Raw genomic sequence first — 20,255 nt, 5'->3', positions numbered from 1 at the left:
GCCAGGAGGGGGGGGAGTACAGTGCGCAGCAGATGTGGAACTGGTGAGTCACTGCGCTGTTGCCAGCTCGCTGGTTCCCTACGCGCCGCACGTAAGGATATGGTACGGCTAAAATATTGCAGCCGTGCCGTTAATAGCCGTTTTAATCAATCACATATTGATCACATTAATAAGGCACACGTAACCACACTTATTTCAGTGTAGCGTGTAATTTTTTTTAATGTTCCGGCGGGTGCGAGACAGTTACCGGTGGCAATTACAGCAAAGTAAACATGGTCTAAGCCGGGTTGTTTGCAAGCGATCCCGCAGCAATATTCTTTTAAAATACCTAGCTAGTGAAATCGAAATTGATTTTAGATACGTTTTGTGCCTTTTTAGTAATAATTAAGACACAAAATTTAGTATTTTTGTATTTTTCCTCGCATAATGTCTGCACCCCATTTTTTTGGCCAAAAATGTGGTCAAATTACTGCGGACATTACGCGAGTGATTACGGTAATTATTCTGGGCTCCAAAATATTAAGTTTAATATAGTATTACTCTCAACAATTTATGAAAGAAATAAACTTTCTCTAAAAGTTTTACTTATTCTAACTGTTTTTATTCTTCATTGCCTAAAATTCAAAAGGCACGATTGTGGCTATCTTCACACCAATAAAACCTTTCATGAAAATAAAAAAAGTCACAAGAACAAAAATTCACTCGCTCACACAAAATATTTCACTGCTCGGAAATAATATTCACTGACTGTCCGATGTTAACTCTCATGTTATAAAATCTCCCGGTCGCTTATAACTCACGAATGGCTGAGAGACCAATTTTTCTCTTGGCATGTAATTAATTATAAAAATGGCTCCACTTAGGCCTACGCTGTCACCTGTGTTGAATATTCTAATTGAAACAAAATGTCCTAACTAAAGGTCGCAACAGCCTGGCCCAGACCACGTGTGAAATTCTCCAAAACTAACATTAAAATATTTTTTAGTAAGCCACCACTCAAAACATGACTGTTCCTGCTCACTTCCATGTGATGACTAAACAACAGAAACTGATGAGTTCAGTTCGTCCCACCTGGAGGGAAGTGAAGTTATGGGCCAATCACAGAGCACCTTACAATTCTAGACAATAACTAAACACTTTGCACTACTAAAAATGAACCATTATCCTTTGTGACTTCTGTCCATCACAACATTTTCCAACAGACAATACAAGCGTAAATTGTGTTTGATGACACGCAGGGACATAATTTTTACGGGGTTGAAACTTTGTTCTCAAGAATTATGATACTAAATTGTTATGCCATGTTTTACTATCTGGTGAGTTTGGAATTGTTTTAATGGGACTAACTCTTTCACAATCATTACAATTACCAAGATTAATGTAAAGCATAATTTATTGATGAAAATGGTTTACAGACCTCTCATGATAACTTTCTTTGCTGATTAAATTTTTTTGCTGCCCCAAATTAAAATTTAAGTGTTCTAAGAATAATGGTAGAAGTCAATAAACTCAGAGGGAGATATTAGATCTTTTACTCTACCTGAATAGTAGCCATGTGAAATTTTAAAGATAACCTTTTATCGACTTTATCACTGAGAATATGTGAATTGTGTTTCTTGTGCCATACAACTATTAAAGGTCAGACTTGTAACCGTGGTGCTGTGCTCAAAACAAAACCATAATTATTGATAATAAATGTCCGGCGGAAGCGTCAGGCTAATTATCTAAAAGAACTTGCCAGAGGGGCACAGCCCACTTACAAACACAATTTAAAATTAACCTCCCTGACAGTAGGAAAGGTTACGTGGATTGTGGTTTCAAGTAGCAGCAAATGAAAACACTCGTATGGTTTGGTTTCATTAGAGGCTTTTACTGTTGATTAGTAGTTTAGTATCTTGTCATTGATAGGTTTCTTACATTAGAAAATATCTTACGGCATTACAGCCATTACAAACAAAACTGCTAACAATGTCAGATTCTTATTTTTGATACATTACATTGAGTAACTAACGAATAAAAGAAAGAAGAAAGAGGGGCCGGGGGGGGGGGGGAACACCATTTCATACTATGCTATGTTCAACTGTTTAGGAACATTGAGCTCGCAGGCTCATCAAACAAATATATGTGTTTAAAATACAATATTTTATAATAATATGGAAAACGTCCTAAAACTGGCGGAGTTATAAACTGTTCTTCACTTCTTTTTGAGGGGTGCCGAAAGATGGAGGGAGACTCCGTTATAGAGGCTCACGAGTTACAGGTTGAGGTGCAAAAAGTGGCGCCGGAACTGGGCCGCCATCTTGAACTGGTCTGGGGTCCTTGAAGTACTCTGGGATTCTGGAACCCTCTGGGATTCTGGAACCCTGCCTGTAACCAATAATCCACCTGGATTAGCTTGGTTAGCAGGCAGTTTATGACGGGCGAAGTTAAGCCCAAAAAAAAGGCAACCTAACAGGTTTGTGTGGGGCGAAGTGCAGCTTACCTTAGCTGGCAGGGTGAAGTAGATAGTGGCTGTCCCTGGGGGTGATCCGGGGATGCGCGGCACGGGAGCTCGCGGTAGCCATAGAAGAAATAGTTATGGCGAAAACCAAAGAAAACTAAAGTTAAACTTGACTATTTGGGCAGCTACTAAGAAAAACTAAAAAAAAATCTAGGCGACATGGCCTGGCTCAGAAGCAACTACATTATTGCCGAAAGCGGATCACGATAGCTGCTGGTCGTTACTGCGACTTGTTGCAAAGATGCGCGCTGGACGAGAGCTGCCCTCAAAATCCCTGAAAATGGCGCCGGGACGCTAACTTAAACTTTAGTCCCGTCGTCTGTTCCTCTGGAGGAGGGGATCGGGAACCCCGAAGTGCTCCGAAGGGCTCCGAAAGAAAAAAAAAAGGGCTCCAGCGACCTATCGACTGAGTGTGAGGTCGACTGTTTCTCCTGGAGGGGATAGGGTGGTCAGTAGTGTGCTCTCGCTCTCAGCTGGTTCGTCCTTTCGTCGATAGATGGTGTAGGCATGCAGGTCGGAGTCTCGCAGAGACCATCGCGGCACTTGATGGCCGCCATTTTGCAAGTGGGGGGGGGGGGGATTTTGGCCTTGAGAGGGGACATTGCCGCGGCTGGCCGATGACCGCTGTGGACCAGGATGGGGTGGGGGGTATGTCCGGTGAATGACCTGCCCTGGGAGAATTCGCCGGCCAGACGTCGGGACGTGCGGCGGAACTTGAAAAAAGGACACCAAAACGTGTTAGAGACCGCAAACTTCAGCACACCTCCGAGAAGGGGTGGGGGTGACCATGGGAAGCTTAGGGCGGCTACTTTCGTCACGCGTAGCGCTAAACTCGTGACGAAACGCGACGGCCAGTGGATACCGTTGCTGATGATAGTCCTGTAGTCGGCTAGACCCAGCAAATTTGGTGGGAAACGGTGGTGAGAGCACTATGCTGCTCAACAAGGTAACCTGCCGGTACACTTGACCGAACAAGTTTGGATGGGGCGAAAGCGTAAAATTAAAGTTATAAAAAAATTTAAAATTTTGTAAAACCAAAAAAATAAAAAAAATCGTGCCTAAAGTAGCACTGATTCGGCACATACTCCCCCGCTTGAATGCGGAGCATATAGGGAAAAAAATAAACTTACACTTCTTAGTAAAACTAGTACCAGGTTCGCCTGTATCTTACTACTTATAAAAAAAATATTTTGATAAAATGGAAGGTGTATATAATTATTTAAATTACCCTTAACGGTGAATGATGTCATGAGGAAAGTTGATCTCAGATGTTGGGAATGGTGTCACGTGACAAAAACTCTAAATATGGGCTCTGTGAGGCGGGCCTAAAACACTGGGCCAGAACCGGAACTTGGTCAGTCGGGTGCCAGTTATGAAGGTGGGGATTTGTGTACCCCTGAAAATAATGAAAGTGGGCATGTAAACCCCTGTACAATAGTCTTTCCATAAGAAGCCGAAGGCATTGGGACTTAGCCCTGCACAGTCAGGCGATGGAGAAGACAGTCAAATTTGCTGCTTGCCCGAAGGCGAAACAGAGCCTCAGTCCCGGAGTGACACAGGACCTAAGGGTGGAATTCCCTTGGTGGAATTTTAAATGATTGGGGATGAAAAACCTCAACAGATCAACAATCCGTAGGAAAGAATGAATTTAAAAATATTAAATATTCGACAAATTAAGAAATTTCAGCGCATACCACTCTGATGTTTATTATTATTAACTAATATTTATTATTTAAAGTATTCTGAAAAAAAACGACAAATTAACGACTCTTCGCACTCAAATTTAAATTATTTAAAGAAATGTAAAATTCAATAAACCAACAATTATAAATCAAAAAGGGATAAATTATAATGGAGCGGTTAGATCTTCCATGACTGCTGATAGACTTCGCACTGCCTGAGAGGGGGTTTGAACATAGGCCGTCCAAAGATGAGTGGTGGGAATGTAACCCAAAGAACACTCGAAAATGGTCATGAGATATTTCACTCAGAGGACCTTGGTCATGGCTCGTTGGCTCAGAGGACCCTAACTTTTGCGCCGCTCGTTGGCTAGCTTGACCTAGCTCCTATTTTAGAAAAACACATAAAAGAAACCAGTTTGCCGTCTGGAAGTCACGTCGCTCTTACTTAAATAAACAATCTCATCGATAACGATGTAAAAGAAATCCAACTTTGGGGTAGAATGCAAAAGAAAAAAGAAAAATGGCTAGATGTGACAGCTTCAGTGCTCAGACTCTATGTACGTCACTGTACATCACATTTACGTGCAAGGGAAAATAAAGAAATAAACATGTACAAGTATTAACGCAAAATCAGTACAAAAAAACACTACAAACATATTCTTGCTTACTTTACGAATTATGGTTATTAAAAAAAAGGAACGTAATCAGAAATTAAATATATGAAATCGTGGAACAAGATTCATGAAGATTCAAAAAATATCAGAGAGGTATTTCTGAGTAAAAAAAATTAAAACTATTTACGTCAAGTAGCTTGTTAAAGACTGAACTTACGTATGTAAAAATTAAAAATTAAAATATCTTAAATTACCTAGCTTGTGCTAGTCTAGAAACGGGATGCTCAAACATACCCAAATTAATTAAGTGGACCTCTCGTTGGGGGTTGAAAGTATTTCACTACTCTCGGTGATTACCTTAAATATTAAAATGAGACTAGTCACCTCGTAGCTGCTTAATTTCTGGGGAATACGTATTTTAATATGATTGATTTTATTATTATTAATGAGCTAAAAGAAAAGATAAAAAAAAATATGTCTGTTGCCCTACTACTTGTAATAAAGCAGAATTAATTCCATGACCTTTGACTGTAACACTTTAGTCCAAGACAAGATTAATAATTAAATAGAGTCCATTTAAACTTGGTTTGAATTATTTAAAATAAATCCTTAAAATCATTTAATAAATAAAAAAAATTAAATTTAAAGCTTAACCTTAAAGTACCTGTAAGCTTACAACTATTTATGCCGTTGTTATATTAATGAAATGAAATTCATCCTGTTGATCTCAGATATTGGATATCGTGTAGGAACACCAAAATGGGCGCTGTGAGGGAGGCCGAAAAGCACTGAGGCCGAAACAAGGGAAATGCGTCCTTGAGCACTCAGTGACTAATGGGGATTGTAACCCCTGTAAATGGGTATGGTAACCCGTAACTTACAAACTAGATTGGGAATATAACCCCTGTACATAATTGTTTCGCTGTCCATAAGAAGTCGAAGGCATTGAGACATAGCTCTGCACAATCTGACGATGGATCAGACGAAATAGATGAATTTAATACTTGCTTAAAAAGCGAAGTACACCTCGGTCCCGGATACCTACATTTATTAACTCACATAGGCTCAATATGTTCAAGCTCTGACGGTTGATCAGACCATCAGGCTGAAGCAGAGAGACCTACGAGGGAATTTCACCCCTGAGTTAGTTCGGGTTCGAAACCCGAAAGATCAACAAATTTGGATGAAAAATGGATAATGAAAAAAATTTAGATGTTTAAAATTACCTAGCTGTACACCACCTTGTAAAGGAAATGAACACCGATCCAAAAAAATATAAAAGTTAATAAATTGTTTACTCAAAATTCATAATTACAAAAATATTATTTATCCTTTACTTAGTATTCTTAGAATAATTGGTAAATTGTTTATAGAAAACTCGACGTTAAAAAAGTTTAGTACTCTATCTTACAATAAATTCCTCACCTCATGGCTAGCGTAAAAGTATTGGGGATTCAACCCGTGTATATAAACAATTTAATTCAGTAACCTTTCCTTAAAGGCATGAGTGATTGCACCTCTCGTTGGGTGATCACGAAATAAATCTAAACAAAAGCTAGGCACATGGGTGTGTATGGTGACACAATGAAATGGTACGTCGAAGTATATTCACTTTGCTTGTGAACGATGCAATAGGATTAGAGTACTTGTTAAAATTACTTATGAGCATATTCTTATTTTATGTTACTTAATGAATGGACCCTTTTTTAGATTTATTTTATGTATTATTAAAATACTTAATCGTTAATTTTAAGATACTTAGAAATAGTAAACAATGGAAGTTTCTTAACATTAGCTAAAACAAAAGGTTTATATTATATTATTTGTATTTTTTATATTATTATAAGTTATATAAATATGTTATGTTATATTTTACGTTTCCTTAGATTAAGAAAATACTTTGCTGCTAAAATTAATGCAGTATAGATTATTTATAGTGCTTGTTTTGTGACATAAAAATAATATTATTAGGACATACAAAGCATGGGTAGTTTGTTTACAAAATAAGTGTTACGTGGGTGGAGTAGAGAAGAGTTCCGCGCGGTTGGCGGCCCTGTCATGTGGAGCAAGGCGCCGAGAGACAAAACAAAAAATACCACGATGTCCGAAAGGACTTCTATTATCTGTTTTTCACAAAGATTGCCTGGTTTGCAGGCGGATGTGTTATAAAAAAAAAGACAGATAAAAGGAGGAATTTAGACAAACTCAGGGCACTGTCGGCCGTGAGGAACAAACTAGATTGTAACGCATTATTTACGCTGCCGGACACGGGGTCAACGGCATGACCTCACCTCCTCCAGCCGGTGAGGCGTGAGGGGGAGGGGTGAAGAGAATGACAGGGAGAATGACACGCGCGCTGATAAGGCACGATGCCTGAGGGCCGTCGCACCGACGGGGCCGCGCGGTGTCTCACCGCGCGCAAACACAGTCAGAGCGGGACGTAAAATACGAGAGAATTTTAATTTAACTCACTTTGGGTGAATCAGATTGGGTGCCAGTTTTAGGACTTACAATAATACTATATATAGAAAATCTTAGTGACAAACAAAAAAAATATTTATACCAAATAAATTTAAAGCATTCTCATAAATCAAACCAAAATACAGTTAACAATTTAAGAGTAACCATATCACACAAACTGCTACCACATTGTAACCGTAACCATGCTAACTGCTACCAATTTGTAACCGTGGTGCTGTGCTCAAAACAAAACCATAATTATTGATAATAAATGTCCGGCGGAAGCGTCAGGCTAATTATCTAAAAGAACTTGCCAGAGGGGCACAGCCCACTTACAAACACAATTTAAAATTAACCTCCCTGACAGTAGGAAAGGTTACGTGGATTGTGGTTTCAAGTAGCAGCAAATGAAAACACTCGTATGGTTTGGTTTCATTAGAGGCTTTTACTGTTGATTAGTAGTTTAGTATCTTGTCATTGATAGGTTTCTTACATTAGAAAATATCTTACGGCATTACAGCCATTACAAACAAAACTGCTAACAATGTCAGATTCTTATTTTTGATACATTACATTGAGTAACTAACGAATAAAAGAAAGAAGAAAGAGGGGCCGGGGGGGGGGGGGGGGGAACACCATTTCATACTATGCTATGTTCAACTGTTTAGGAACATTGAGCTCGCAGGCTCATCAAACAAATATATGTGTTTAAAATACAATATTTTATAATAATATGGAAAACGTCCTAAAACTGGCGGAGTTATAAACTGTTCTTCACTTCTTTTTGAGGGGTGCCGAAAGATGGAGGGAGACTCCGTTATAGAGGCTCACGAGTTACAGGTTGAGGTGCAAAAAGTGGCGCCGGAACTGGGCCGCCATCTTGAACTGGTCTGGGGTCCTTGAAGTACTCTGGGATTCTGGAACCCTCTGGGATTCTGGAACCCTGCCTGTAACCAATAATCCACCTGGATTAGCTTGGTTAGCAGGCAGTTTATGACGGGCGAAGTTAAGCCCAAAAAAAAGGCAACCTAACAGGTTTGTGTGGGGCGAAGTGCAGCTTACCTTAGCTGGCAGGGTGAAGTAGATAGTGGCTGTCCCTGGGGGTGATCCGGGGATGCGCGGCACGGGAGCTCGCGGTAGCCATAGAAGAAATAGTTATGGCGAAAACCAAAGAAAACTAAAGTTAAACTTGACTATTTGGGCAGCTACTAAGAAAAACTAAAAAAAAATCTAGGCGACATGGCCTGGCTCAGAAGCAACTACATTATTGCCGAAAGCGGATCACGATAGCTGCTGGTCGTTACTGCGACTTGTTGCAAAGATGCGCGCTGGACGAGAGCTGCCCTCAAAATCCCTGAAAATGGCGCCGGGACGCTAACTTAAACTTTAGTCCCGTCGTCTGTTCCTCTGGAGGAGGGGATCGGGAACCCCGAAGTGCTCCGAAGGGCTCCGAAAGAAAAAAAAAAGGGCTCCAGCGACCTATCGACTGAGTGTGAGGTCGACTGTTTCTCCTGGAGGGGATAGGGTGGTCAGTAGTGTGCTCTCGCTCTCAGCTGGTTCGTCCTTTCGTCGATAGATGGTGTAGGCATGCAGGTCGGAGTCTCGCAGAGACCATCGCGGCACTTGATGGCCGCCATTTTGCAAGTGGGGGGGGGGGGATTTTGGCCTTGAGAGGGGACATTGCCGCGGCTGGCCGATGACCGCTGTGGACCAGGATGGGGTGGGGGGTATGTCCGGTGAATGACCTGCCCTGGGAGAATTCGCCGGCCAGACGTCGGGACGTGCGGCGGAACTTGAAAAAAGGACACCAAAACGTGTTAGAGACCGCAAACTTCAGCACACCTCCGAGAAGGGGTGGGGGTGACCATGGGAAGCTTAGGGCGGCTACTTTCGTCACGCGTAGCGCTAAACTCGTGACGAAACGCGACGGCCAGTGGATACCGTTGCTGATGATAGTCCTGTAGTCGGCTAGACCCAGCAAATTTGGTGGGAAACGGTGGTGAGAGCACTATGCTGCTCAACAAGGTAACCTGCCGGTACACTTGACCGAACAAGTTTGGATGGGGCGAAAGCGTAAAATTAAAGTTATAAAAAAATTTAAAATTTTGTAAAACCAAAAAAATAAAAAAAATCGTGCCTAAAGTAGCACTGATTCGGCACAGACTGTTAATAACTGTAGATTAACCCTTTAGCGACGGACGCTGAGTGCGTCGTGCGCGACCTTGTGGCCGGGCATGCGGCCGGCCGGCCGAGCCCCCTGTACGGGCCTCTTCCGACTGGAATCCACCTGATAAGCGCGCTCGCTAGTTTTGTCCGCTCTTCTTAAAATAAATAACATTTTTCGAGTAATTTTTGATTTTCCAAAGAAAACGTTTTACATGATTATATTGTACATGCTACTATTACATTATTATCTAGTGAATCGGCAGCAGCGCACAAACATTATTTTAATTCGCTTAGATTTTCTTTGAATATTTACTGCGGTTTCTTAGCTGAGGTGTACTTGCAGAATAAGAACTTGATACTTCTTGAAATAAACCTGGCTACTTGTCAAAATAAACCTTGGTTTGTAATGAAATAAACTCTTTCTTTGCAGTGTTTTAGTTTTGATTACAAACAGTCAATATTTATGTAGAATTAAAAACAAAATATTTTTATTTTAACTTACGAATCTGCTCCGCAGAATGAACAAATCAGTTGTTATTTTTTTTTATATTTGAAAACATTTTACACGTTTATATAGTTCATGTTATTTATGAATCTGCTGACGGGAATACATATTTAATTTTTTATTATTATTAGCAAACCATAAGAATAACAAAGATACTTTGTTTTACATAATACTCTCACTTGCATAGTACTCGCATCGTTTACATAAAAACGTAATTGCCACTTGCTTTCTTTAGCTCTCATATTACAAACACATATAAACAAAATATTTATAGTTTAAGCATATTATTTACAGCGCACAAAATATTTACATTGCAACCTTTGAATCAGCTCTGCAAAATTAAACAAAGTATTTTTTACTGGAATTATTAGTCAACATTGAAATCATTACAATTATTGAATGGGCAACACAAATGTCTTTCGGCTTCTTATGCATAGCAAAACAAACTAATTCACACAGTCTTTGCAAAGGATCCCAAAATTCAAAAACTTTTCAAACATATAATATTAGTTGATCAAAATATTAATTTTTTATGCATCGGCACCAGGGAAAATGTTTTTCACCTCGTGGTACATTGCAAAACAGGGAAATTCACAAAGTGTTTGCTTGCAGGCTTTACAAAAAATTTTCGTTTGCTTTCTTTTCCCATGTTTCTTCTTGCAAACAATACATGTCGCATACTTTGACAGCTGTCCTGGAAGATGAAGTCCAGCAGTCAGCCTCTGTGGAGGATCACTACGTCTCCCACCCGCACTTGCTCTTCTGTCAACTTTAAACTTTTCCAGAACTTCTTGGATCAAGCCTAATTGAAAATTTGCATATGGCACTTTGCCGGAAGACAATTTGTATAGGCAAAATTCATTGAACAGAGACATGTCTATTATGTGGAAGAAAAGCTTTCTGTACCATTTGGTACATTTCCTGACGCTTTCAACTGTTTTCATGATCATGTCACTTCGGTCAACACTTCCCATTGACTTGTTGTAGTCAATTACAACCGAAGGTTTGAGACGTTTTGCACCTGTTCTATAGTCCATTTTAGCAGTCTCTTGCATGTCTGCTGAGTGAAAAGTGGACAGCATATAAACATCTCGCTTGTCACACCATTTCAAAGCTAACATTAGGCCTGAAACAGACCTGAATGTCATTTCTCCTTTTTGTAATTTTTCTGCCATTTTTGGCATTTCCTTCCGGTTGTGTCGCACTGTGCCGCAAGCATTAGTTGCGCGATTGTACAGCCAGCAGAAAAGAGTAGGACTTGTATACCAATTATCACAAAATAATGTGTGCCCATTCTGTAAGTAGGGCTCTACCAGTGTTGCAATAACATCTCCAGAGACACCGAGATTGTGTTTTGTAAGATCAGTGTCAGTTCCACAATAAATTAAAAAGTTCAAAATATAATTTGTTTGAACATCACAAATCACAAAAATTTTGATTCCGAAACGACTTCGCTTTGCTGGGATATACTGTTTTATTTTTAAATGTCCTTTGAACAGGAGTGATTCGTCCACACAAAGATTTTCAAATGGGTACAAATGTTCTCTGAAAACCTTGCGAAAATGCTCCAAAATGGGACGAAGTTTGAATAAATAATCTGTGGTTTCCACAGTATTGTCATTGAAGTGTAGGAACCTAAGGATTGACAAGTATCTGTCCCGTGAAAGAAGTTGAGAAAAAATCGGAGTTTCCAGAACCGGATTTTTTGACAAGTACTCCGATAAAGCCAGATTTTTTACCCTGGTCATAATGAGAGACATAGCAACAAAAATAAAAAATTCATTTGGGGTCAGTTCTGTCCACTCTTTCTTTGTTCTGTCCGTCAAATCGTCAGCCCTTTGTGTGAAATATTTGTTTGTTTCATGGCAAATATGAGCCACAATTTGTTCAATTACAAACAAGGAAAACAAACTGAAAAAACTGTTTGTATCAACATCGCTTTTCAGTCCAGAGTCTGCGAAGGAAAACTTATGTTTTTGTGAGGTGAGATTTCTACAAGACCACACAAGTTTCCGTTTTGCTTCTGGAGATGTAATTGTTTCTTCATCCCCTTCCTCCCCCTCTGAAGAATCATCAGACAATTCAGGGTCAGGTGTTGTTGAGGGGCCGGAAGATGCTGATGGGCCTGAAGATGTCGATTGACCTGACCACGATTGTTGAGTAGAATATTTTCGTGGTAATGATTCATTTTCCGATTCATCACTACTGACCTCAAAGTCACTGTCTAACAGAAGCTGCAAGGCTTCTTCGGTTGTGTAAAAACGTTTGCTCATTTTAAAGTCTAACCCACAAAAGTAATGCAATAAAACCGTCAGGGAAAATTCGTAAAAAAAACGAATAAATTTCCATTACAAATAATAATTGTTAGCTCACAACGTGCTCATACTCACGTTTCAACACAGTGATAACACAAAATAAATTTTCATTATAAGTTAATGTAAATAAAAAATTTAGCACCTTATTCACATGTTTATACGTCTAAAACCACTACAGAAGGAAGCCAGACACGTGAATTAGGCGCGAAAAATATTCGGCAGCGCCGCAGGTCGCCGAGTGAATGCTGATATCTAGCGGCAGAAAAATGTACTACTAGTATCCCGACAGCCCGCTAGTTATCGCCAAGGTCGGACTTCCACGGCAGTTCACCGTAGCGAAACGGGAAAGAAGTAGAGTCGTCAGGACTTCTAGAGCAGTCCACCGGCGGGAAGGCACTGCATCCAGTGGACTTCTGCAGCAGTCCACCGTCTGTATGGCCCGACTTTGGCCGACTTCTACAGAAGTCAACAGGGGCTAAAGGGTTAATAATAGTATGTCTATGAAATTTTGGAGTATGAATGGTTAGGAATTTTAGTACACCTCCCTGGAATATGTTTATAAATTTTAGGGTAATCCGAATACCGTGTTTTATCGCATGATCGTCGCACTCACATAATTATCATAATGTTATTTTTAAGTGTCAAAATTAGGAAAAAAAATATATCTCGCATAAAAATTGCATGATGTTTGTAGTTCCCCTGTTAGATTCCGAGCGCTTGTGTAGATAGTAAACATGAAATTGCCAAATAATAAAGGACTAAGTACGATTGGTTTTCGAGTTGCTGTCAGGCAGTGTGGTAATTATAATGGGAAAATACAGTAATTACAATTACAGTAAAACTTGTTTTAGATGTAACCGCACAATATGATATCCTGTCCAATACAAAATTTAGCCAACGCGAGTTGGCATCATGTTTGGTTATGTTGATGCCAGTCTAGAGTGTGCACACGTATTTGAATATCAATATCGATAGCTCGCCGATTGCATGCAATGTGCATGCTGTCTCATGCCGAGTTAACTACATTTGATAGCCTGCACTCTTTCGTGGTTAGTGTGCACTATGACGATGCTTATGGGAGTTACAGCTCAAGTTTTTAATTTTAACGTAATATGTTTTTGTTGCATTACTAATTAACATAAATTGTTTGGTGTGCTTTTGAATTAGATGCTTTTTAATTAAACGTACTTTAAATGCAACATGTTTTGTTTTTATGAAAAACAACCTCAACAAAAATTCTTTTCTCGCATAAAAATTGCAAGTCTACTTTTCAAACTTGAATTAAGCATAGTGATTATTTTGCGATAAAAATAGAGAAATATTTTTTTCTATAACTACTATTCATATGTAAGGTACCATTTTATGTGTATGTTACTGCTGACTTTGTTATTCATTTGTACATAGATGTTGTTGTACAAAAGAAAATAATGTAACTTGCATTTTTATGTATTTTATACATGATTACTACCACTGATATTAGAGTGATAATCAATGATAGTGTGTATAATATTAGAAAGGATAAGAATACACAGAAAGGTAAAACCTATGCAAGAGTATGTCAATAGAATGTTATTACATATAAACAACCCAGAGTACAAACTACACGGAGTGTTAGCATCAGTGACACACACAGAATAAATGTGTATAAGCTGACGAGGATATATACATAACACACAGTGTGATGTGTTATATACCAACCCAACACATTACATGAATCTCTGCAATATTGGTTCATTGTTTTCTTTAAAGAGTTATCTCTCCAATCCATCATTTTCCAATACACCCCAAATTTGCATAGTGCAGGTTCCAAAAGCGCCAACTCAACAAGATAAATATTTATGTCTTCAACTCAGACAGCTGCTTGCCTCGTCATCTGGTTATAAGTCAAATATTAGCATAGTCTGATATTTTTTCTCATCTTAATAGTTACATTGGTATTTATGAAGATGTGTATGATAAAAAAAATTTGCACACAAAAAGATCTAAAATAACCTTTTTTTTCTTCCAGCTTCTCACTCATAGCAGCCAGTCACTGTGACTGTGACAAAGAAAGATGTCGACCCGCTTCCACCTGCTGTGGTGAAGGGATTGTTAACAATCCTGTCTGTGGCTTATCTAGATGATGTGTGTGGCTAAATAGTTGAACTTCGATCCCTACAGAGATATTTTAAGTACCGTGTTTTATCGCATAATGGTCGCACGCGCGTAATCGTCGCAACCATATTTTAGGCTGTCAAAATTGGGATAAAAAAACTTCTCGCGTAAACGTCGCATAATGTTTTTGGTCCCGCTAGTAGATGCCAAGCGCTTTGTGAAGGTATCTTTTCCATATAAAACGATGTATTTTAAAGTAGAAATCTAATATTTATTCTGTCATTACCACTTAATAAATTAACGGAAAAATACGAAGTTGTTTGACATGTAAATTTTCTTATAAAGACATTTTTAAACGTTATTTCCTTTATCTGATCGTCTGCTTCGCCGCGGCGTACCGCTTATAAAAATCTAGCCAGCGCATCATTCATGTTTGGTTATTTTGCTTCCCGTATAGAGCGTGCGCACGTAGTCGAATATCGATATCTCGCCGATTCGATGCAACGCGCGCTCTCTGTCAGGTGCCGAGTTAACTACATTTGATAGCCCGCATTCTTTCGTGGCAAGTGTGTACTACGACACGTTCGTTCACATCAGATTCAGTGGCTTGCGTTCGCGTTAGAGTTTTGGTTTTTCTATTTAAAGTTGAAGAAAGGTTTTTGTTTAAGGAATTATTAATATAGATTGTTTGGCGTGCTATTGTATACTCTACCTTTTTTTAAATAAACGTACTTTCCATGAATGGGTTTTGTTTTTATGAATAACTTTACCTAACAAAAATTTTTTTTTTCCCGCATAATCGACGCACCTCTACTTTACAAACTTGATTTTAGAATAAAATGTGCGACGATTATAAGAGAAAACACGGTAATTGCCATCTTGTGCCATGTTGTCTATATCTATAGTAGAGGTGGACGGGAATAACATTTTTACTTCGGTATGGGATTCGGTCAGGAAAGATAATGAATTTTCGGAATCGGGATTGAGCTTAACAGCATTGAAATTATGTCACTCAACTTGGTATACAGAAAAAATTTAATATATATTCTAGGTCACGGTGACCTTGAACTTACATAATCAGTTGATATACTGCATTACTTGAAAAAACAGTATAGCATAAAACTACTTTGAAAAGTTGGGGAAGGAAGGGGTATTGCAATGCTACAAGGTACTACTACCACATGCAACTTATATCAAAGCTTTAAAGTCTTCAAGCTAGTCTATGTTTTAACAACTATATATGTTTCAAATATGTAATAAAAGATACAATTGCTTTAAAAAAAAGAGCTCATATATTATGATTAAGATAGTTTTGCAATTCATAAAACAAGATGTAAAATGTAAAATTTTACAAGGTAAATACACAGAGGAAAATTAATAGAATACATACTTTCATTTTCACTTCCAACACCATGTTTATAATGCCAGCTGTGGAATGAGCAAAGCAAAATCCCTCCTGCAGTCGTATTCTGCAACATCAACAAACACTATATAATAAAACTTTTTATAAAGAGATTTTCTAATAGATTACATTAAAATTTTTTTTTATCAAAGTGATTTCAAAGGGATTTGATTATAGTTTACAATAATCAATCACCATTACCTACTTATCTTAAATTTAGAAATGAAAATTTCTGCATGGCAATATTATGGTAAGGTTTATAATGCAAAAATAAACTCACAAATTTAAAAACTTTTAATAAATCTAAATAAAAGTCTTTACAGCAATGAATAAAACTTCAAAAAAGACATTTATTATAAGAGCCACATAACTTGAAAAAAACTTTAGTCTAGTTTAAGAAATGTTTTGTGTGTATTCTGAAAACAGGTTTGTAACTCCTGACACTGTAATATTAAAACAAAAAAGGGGGGTCGTCTGTAAAGTCGGTTTACGGACGATAATTTTACCTGATAACGTCATAAGAAAACATTGATGAAAAATTGCATACTTTTTAATTTTCAAATATTATTTACAGTTTTTGCAAATTTAATTTAAATAATTTGTTTAAATACAATCACGAACAATTAGTTAAAAAGCCCGCCTTAAACCTGTTTGATATTATAGAAGATTTTCTCGCACAGTGGTTTGCCGATTCTCGCACGCTCGGCTCAGGCGGAACGTGACAATGAGTCGTGCTTTTTTGTGCGTGCAGCCGGCGTTCATCAATTTATAAGACGTTAATCAAGTCAAAAATTGGAACTGGCACGTTCACAAGCTCACACCCAACTCAAGTTACCTTCGAAACAATTTCAAATGCTTTTCTAACACAATAAAACCTCTCCGCTATCAGGGGCGTAGGAACCGGGGGGGACAGGGGGGACGTGTCCCCCTGAACTTTTTGGGTGGAGGGGACTGTCCCCTCCAACTTTCTAGACCGTGATATTTTTATTTTATAATATTATTCTGCCCAACTTCATTTGTAATTTCTTCACTCATCAAATTTTATCTTAAGGAAACAATAATAATTTTAACGTCAATGTATCCGATGGTTAGATACAAAAACTGCTTAAAAAGCGCTATTTTGCAGTTTTAAAATCAAAATTTTCCGGTGGAGGACCCCCCCCGGTAAGAGGGGAATGGGTTTACATGACATCAAAATCATTATTTGTCCCCCCCTGCGCCAATGCCCGCTAGCGAGAAGCGGACTGACTTGGTGAGGGTGGACAGGACGCGGGCAATCGCCTGCAGCCCCAGCGTGGAGGCCGGAGCGCTCTGGGCCGCCCACACCCAGCGCTGGTGGTGCAGGTAGCGAGACAGCGTGGTCAGCAGGCTCCCGGCTGCCACGTTCACCGTCTGCAGGCTGGAGGAGGGCGTGGAGGGGGTGGATGGGGGCTGCGTGCCGTCGGGGAACACCACCGTCGTGAAGTCCGAGGGCATGCGCTCGTACCTGCAGCACAACACTCGCTCGCCGCGTTCTTCCTGGCGGCGCGGCCAGTGTGCACTGGCAACTGCAATAGGTCAAAGTTAAAGTCTGACAGGGACTAAGCCGGGGGGGGGGGGGGGTTTTAGGGGTTCAACCCCCCCCCCCCCCTAGCACCAAATCTTTAATTAATTTCTTATTCATCACTCAAACAAATTTCATATTAAAATTAATAATATTTTAACCATTACAATATTTAAATTTAAGTACCGAAAACTACTAAAATAGCACTATTTTACACCTTAAAATCCAAATTTTCCCGGGGGAGGACCCCCGGATCCCACGCTTTAATAGGGGGGGGGGGGGCCCCGAATGCTTCATAACACCCCCCATACACAAATCCTGGCTACGCCACTGAAGTCTGATAGATATGAATTTAAATTTTAAAATATATTTTTAATGGTTTTTGTTAGAAGGTTTAAATAGGTTTTTTTTTTAAAATAAGATACAAGAAATTAATAAAAACTAAAATGTTCAAAATTATGATCCGTGAAATTTATACCACTAATTAAATAGGTTAACATATGTGCTTTAAGCATATTTCCATACATTTTTAATTCAGCAAAAATAGGTTCAAAACTAAGTCTAACATCCAAAACAAATGTAAATATCGAATTACATTATTAGGAGAGACAAAAAAAAATAGGCACAAATATTATATAAGGAAAAAGTTATCTTTAAATACATTTGTATCAGCTGTGTGATGTAGGGACATAAATGTTATGGATGTCCTCTATAATTGGGGGAAATCTATCCATGATACATTGAAGAGCATATAACAGCATGTCAGCTAGAGATCAACAGCTAGGTCATGAAAAGTATTTCCACTATATATAAAATGCATTCATTTAGTGTTTTTCATTCTCAGCTTTTATATTATCCTAGTGTTCATTTTGAGGTATAATCTAATGGGATTGTCCAAAGAAATTTCTTCTTTTATTTTCAGTATAAAAGATGAGCCGAAATTTCAAGTATCCTCTAATAAAGTGTAATAAATGAGGTATTTAACCAAATAAAAATCAGAATGTATTATGTTATCTTGATTCTTGAGACATCTTTCTGCCTCTACTTCTGAATGAAGACATATGTATGCAAAATGCAGTGGTAAAAACAGCAGTACAATTAAAATTATTACCAGCCTCTAAAAATATCTTGGCAAAATAAACTTACACTTTGTTAAATAAAAACGAAATACTTTATTTAGTTTTAATATAAGAGTGCAATGTCTACCCTTGTATATTTTCACAGGCTATTTGTTGTAAAATAATACTATATGTACAACTGAAAAAAATTAATATTTATTAAAATTAAAATCCTCCACGAAAACTGTAAGCTGTATAATTAAACAGAATTTAAAACCATAAATGAGCTAAAAAGTTTATATTTCTAAAATATCTATGACAAAGCAAACATAGTCAAATTACTATTCATACCTGATGAGTATTTTTTCAATAGGTTTCTGCAGCAGTACACAACAGTTTATATCAGGGTATGATCTCGGTAGAGGTGATGTCATCTGTTGTTGCATTTTATATGGTAGTCTAGCCATAGATATTTTCCGTTTTATGGGTTCTTTGTTGGAAGGCCGTTGTGGGAAAGTTAAAAAATAGATCTTCTCTTTAAGATAGTTGATAACCTGTTTTGAAAAACAGAATATAAAGTAAGTTGATCAAAAACCACACCAATTATGTCATGGTAAATGATAAACAACTTACCTCATGACGAAAACTTGCAGGTGTGCCTTCAATAAATGCCACAATCAGGACAATGCAAGGAGGCTTTGCAGTTACTTGCATTAAATAAAACCGGGATGGTGGTTTATCATTTTCCCTAAAAAAAAACAACATAAAATAAATATAAAAATGAAGTAAGAATGACATATAAAATGTGTAAAGAATTATAAATAACCCTGCTTTTACTTTCATGTACAGCAGAGTCCCGCTAAACCCTCGTACATATTATAACATGTTCACTAGTCTTGTTACTTCATTATACTGATAAAAATACTTTAACATACTCAAAGCTTAAAAATTTTAACTCAACTACTAGCTGAATAAATTCAAGGTATGGTTTTAAGTGAAATATGAATGTCAGATAATCCACATTCATTATTTCTGGTTGTAAAACCAGCCCTAAACATAGCTTTCCTCTGTAAATGTGCATGCCTTAAGGGGCCCGCCTCGTCAGGGTTGTGTGTGTGTGTGTGTGTGTGTGTTAGTGAGGCGGGATGATAAGCGCGAAGCTCGCTGGCGCTTCTAGCGCTGTGTCGCCTCTAAGCGCAAGGCTCTGAACTGCCGCGCAGTCTTCTCGTCGTCACAGGATAACTGTGAAATTTGAGCGGTCACCGTAACATTATATTGCGGAGAAATGAAGATAAAGGGGTAATGCAAGTCCCTTAAGTGCTTTCAAGGGTCTTTGTGGGTTGTTTCATGCCTAAACATTACTCTGAAAACATGGATTTTAGCCATTTTTAACTCTTCTAAAAATACATTTTAAAACTTTAATCCGAAATCAAAAGTACTTTTCGGTCCTCGGCGAACTCTTAAAATGCTTTTTGTGAGCAGACCCCACCCGGATATCTTGACTAGTTTACAAATCACGTTTTTTTTTCCTGGAGCTCTGCACACCGTGTGTTCCCGTGTGGGCGGGGACCTTGAGTGCAAAACGATCGTTAAACATAGTATTCTAGAGGCCTGTTGTTCAGTCTCACCCATGGACAATCTTCACGTATGAGTGGTTCTCAATGAGCACGAAGGTGCTCCAGTCCTTGAGCCGGGCGTAGAGGGCGGCCGCCGCCTGGCGACACTGCACCACTTGGAAGCGGCCGCTGGAGTTGGCGAGGTGCAGGTGCTTCGGCAGAGGGTGGTCGTGAGACAGCAGCAGCGCCATCTTGTGCACGTGGAACCACTTCTGCCACAGCGTCGAGTCCAGCATGCAGACGGGGCGCCAGAACTGCGCGAACTGGGGGCAGGTCAGGTCGCTGCAACACCCGCCCACA

At 38.8% G+C, this 20,255-nt stretch overlaps 1 protein-coding gene and 1 long non-coding RNA gene across 8 annotated transcripts in view; both read right to left on the bottom strand.

The window, feature by feature from the left end:
- Window positions 1-20,255, bottom strand: part of LOC134529823 (KICSTOR complex protein SZT2-like) — a 186,302-nt gene that overhangs the window by 139,089 nt on the left and 26,958 nt on the right. For all 7 annotated transcript variants that reach the window (XM_063364304.1, XM_063364309.1, XM_063364308.1 and 4 more), the window contains exons 13-17: window positions 19,968-20,237; window positions 18,973-19,087; window positions 18,691-18,893; window positions 16,988-17,224; window positions 15,727-15,805 (exon numbers count right to left, since the gene is read on the bottom strand). In XM_063364304.1, the coding sequence (XP_063220374.1) occupies window positions 15,727-15,805; window positions 16,988-17,224; window positions 18,691-18,893; window positions 18,973-19,087; window positions 19,968-20,237 (904 nt within the window). The remainder of the gene's footprint in view (window positions 1-15,726; window positions 15,806-16,987; window positions 17,225-18,690; window positions 18,894-18,972; window positions 19,088-19,967; window positions 20,238-20,255) is intronic.
- On the bottom strand, window positions 1,850-7,880 carry LOC134529821 (uncharacterized). Its single transcript, XR_010074712.1, has 2 exons — window positions 2,483-7,880; window positions 1,850-2,367 (listed from the first exon to the last, which is right to left on the bottom strand). It is a non-coding gene; the product is annotated as an uncharacterized LOC134529821 (long non-coding RNA).

Source organism: Bacillus rossius, chromosome 2, assembly GCF_032445375.1.
Source record: "Bacillus rossius redtenbacheri isolate Brsri chromosome 2, Brsri_v3, whole genome shotgun sequence".
NCBI classification, from domain to species: Eukaryota; Metazoa; Arthropoda; class Insecta; order Phasmatodea; family Bacillidae; genus Bacillus; species Bacillus rossius.
Note: the sequence above shows the minus strand (reverse complement) of the source record. Positions and strands in the feature narration are given on the sequence as shown.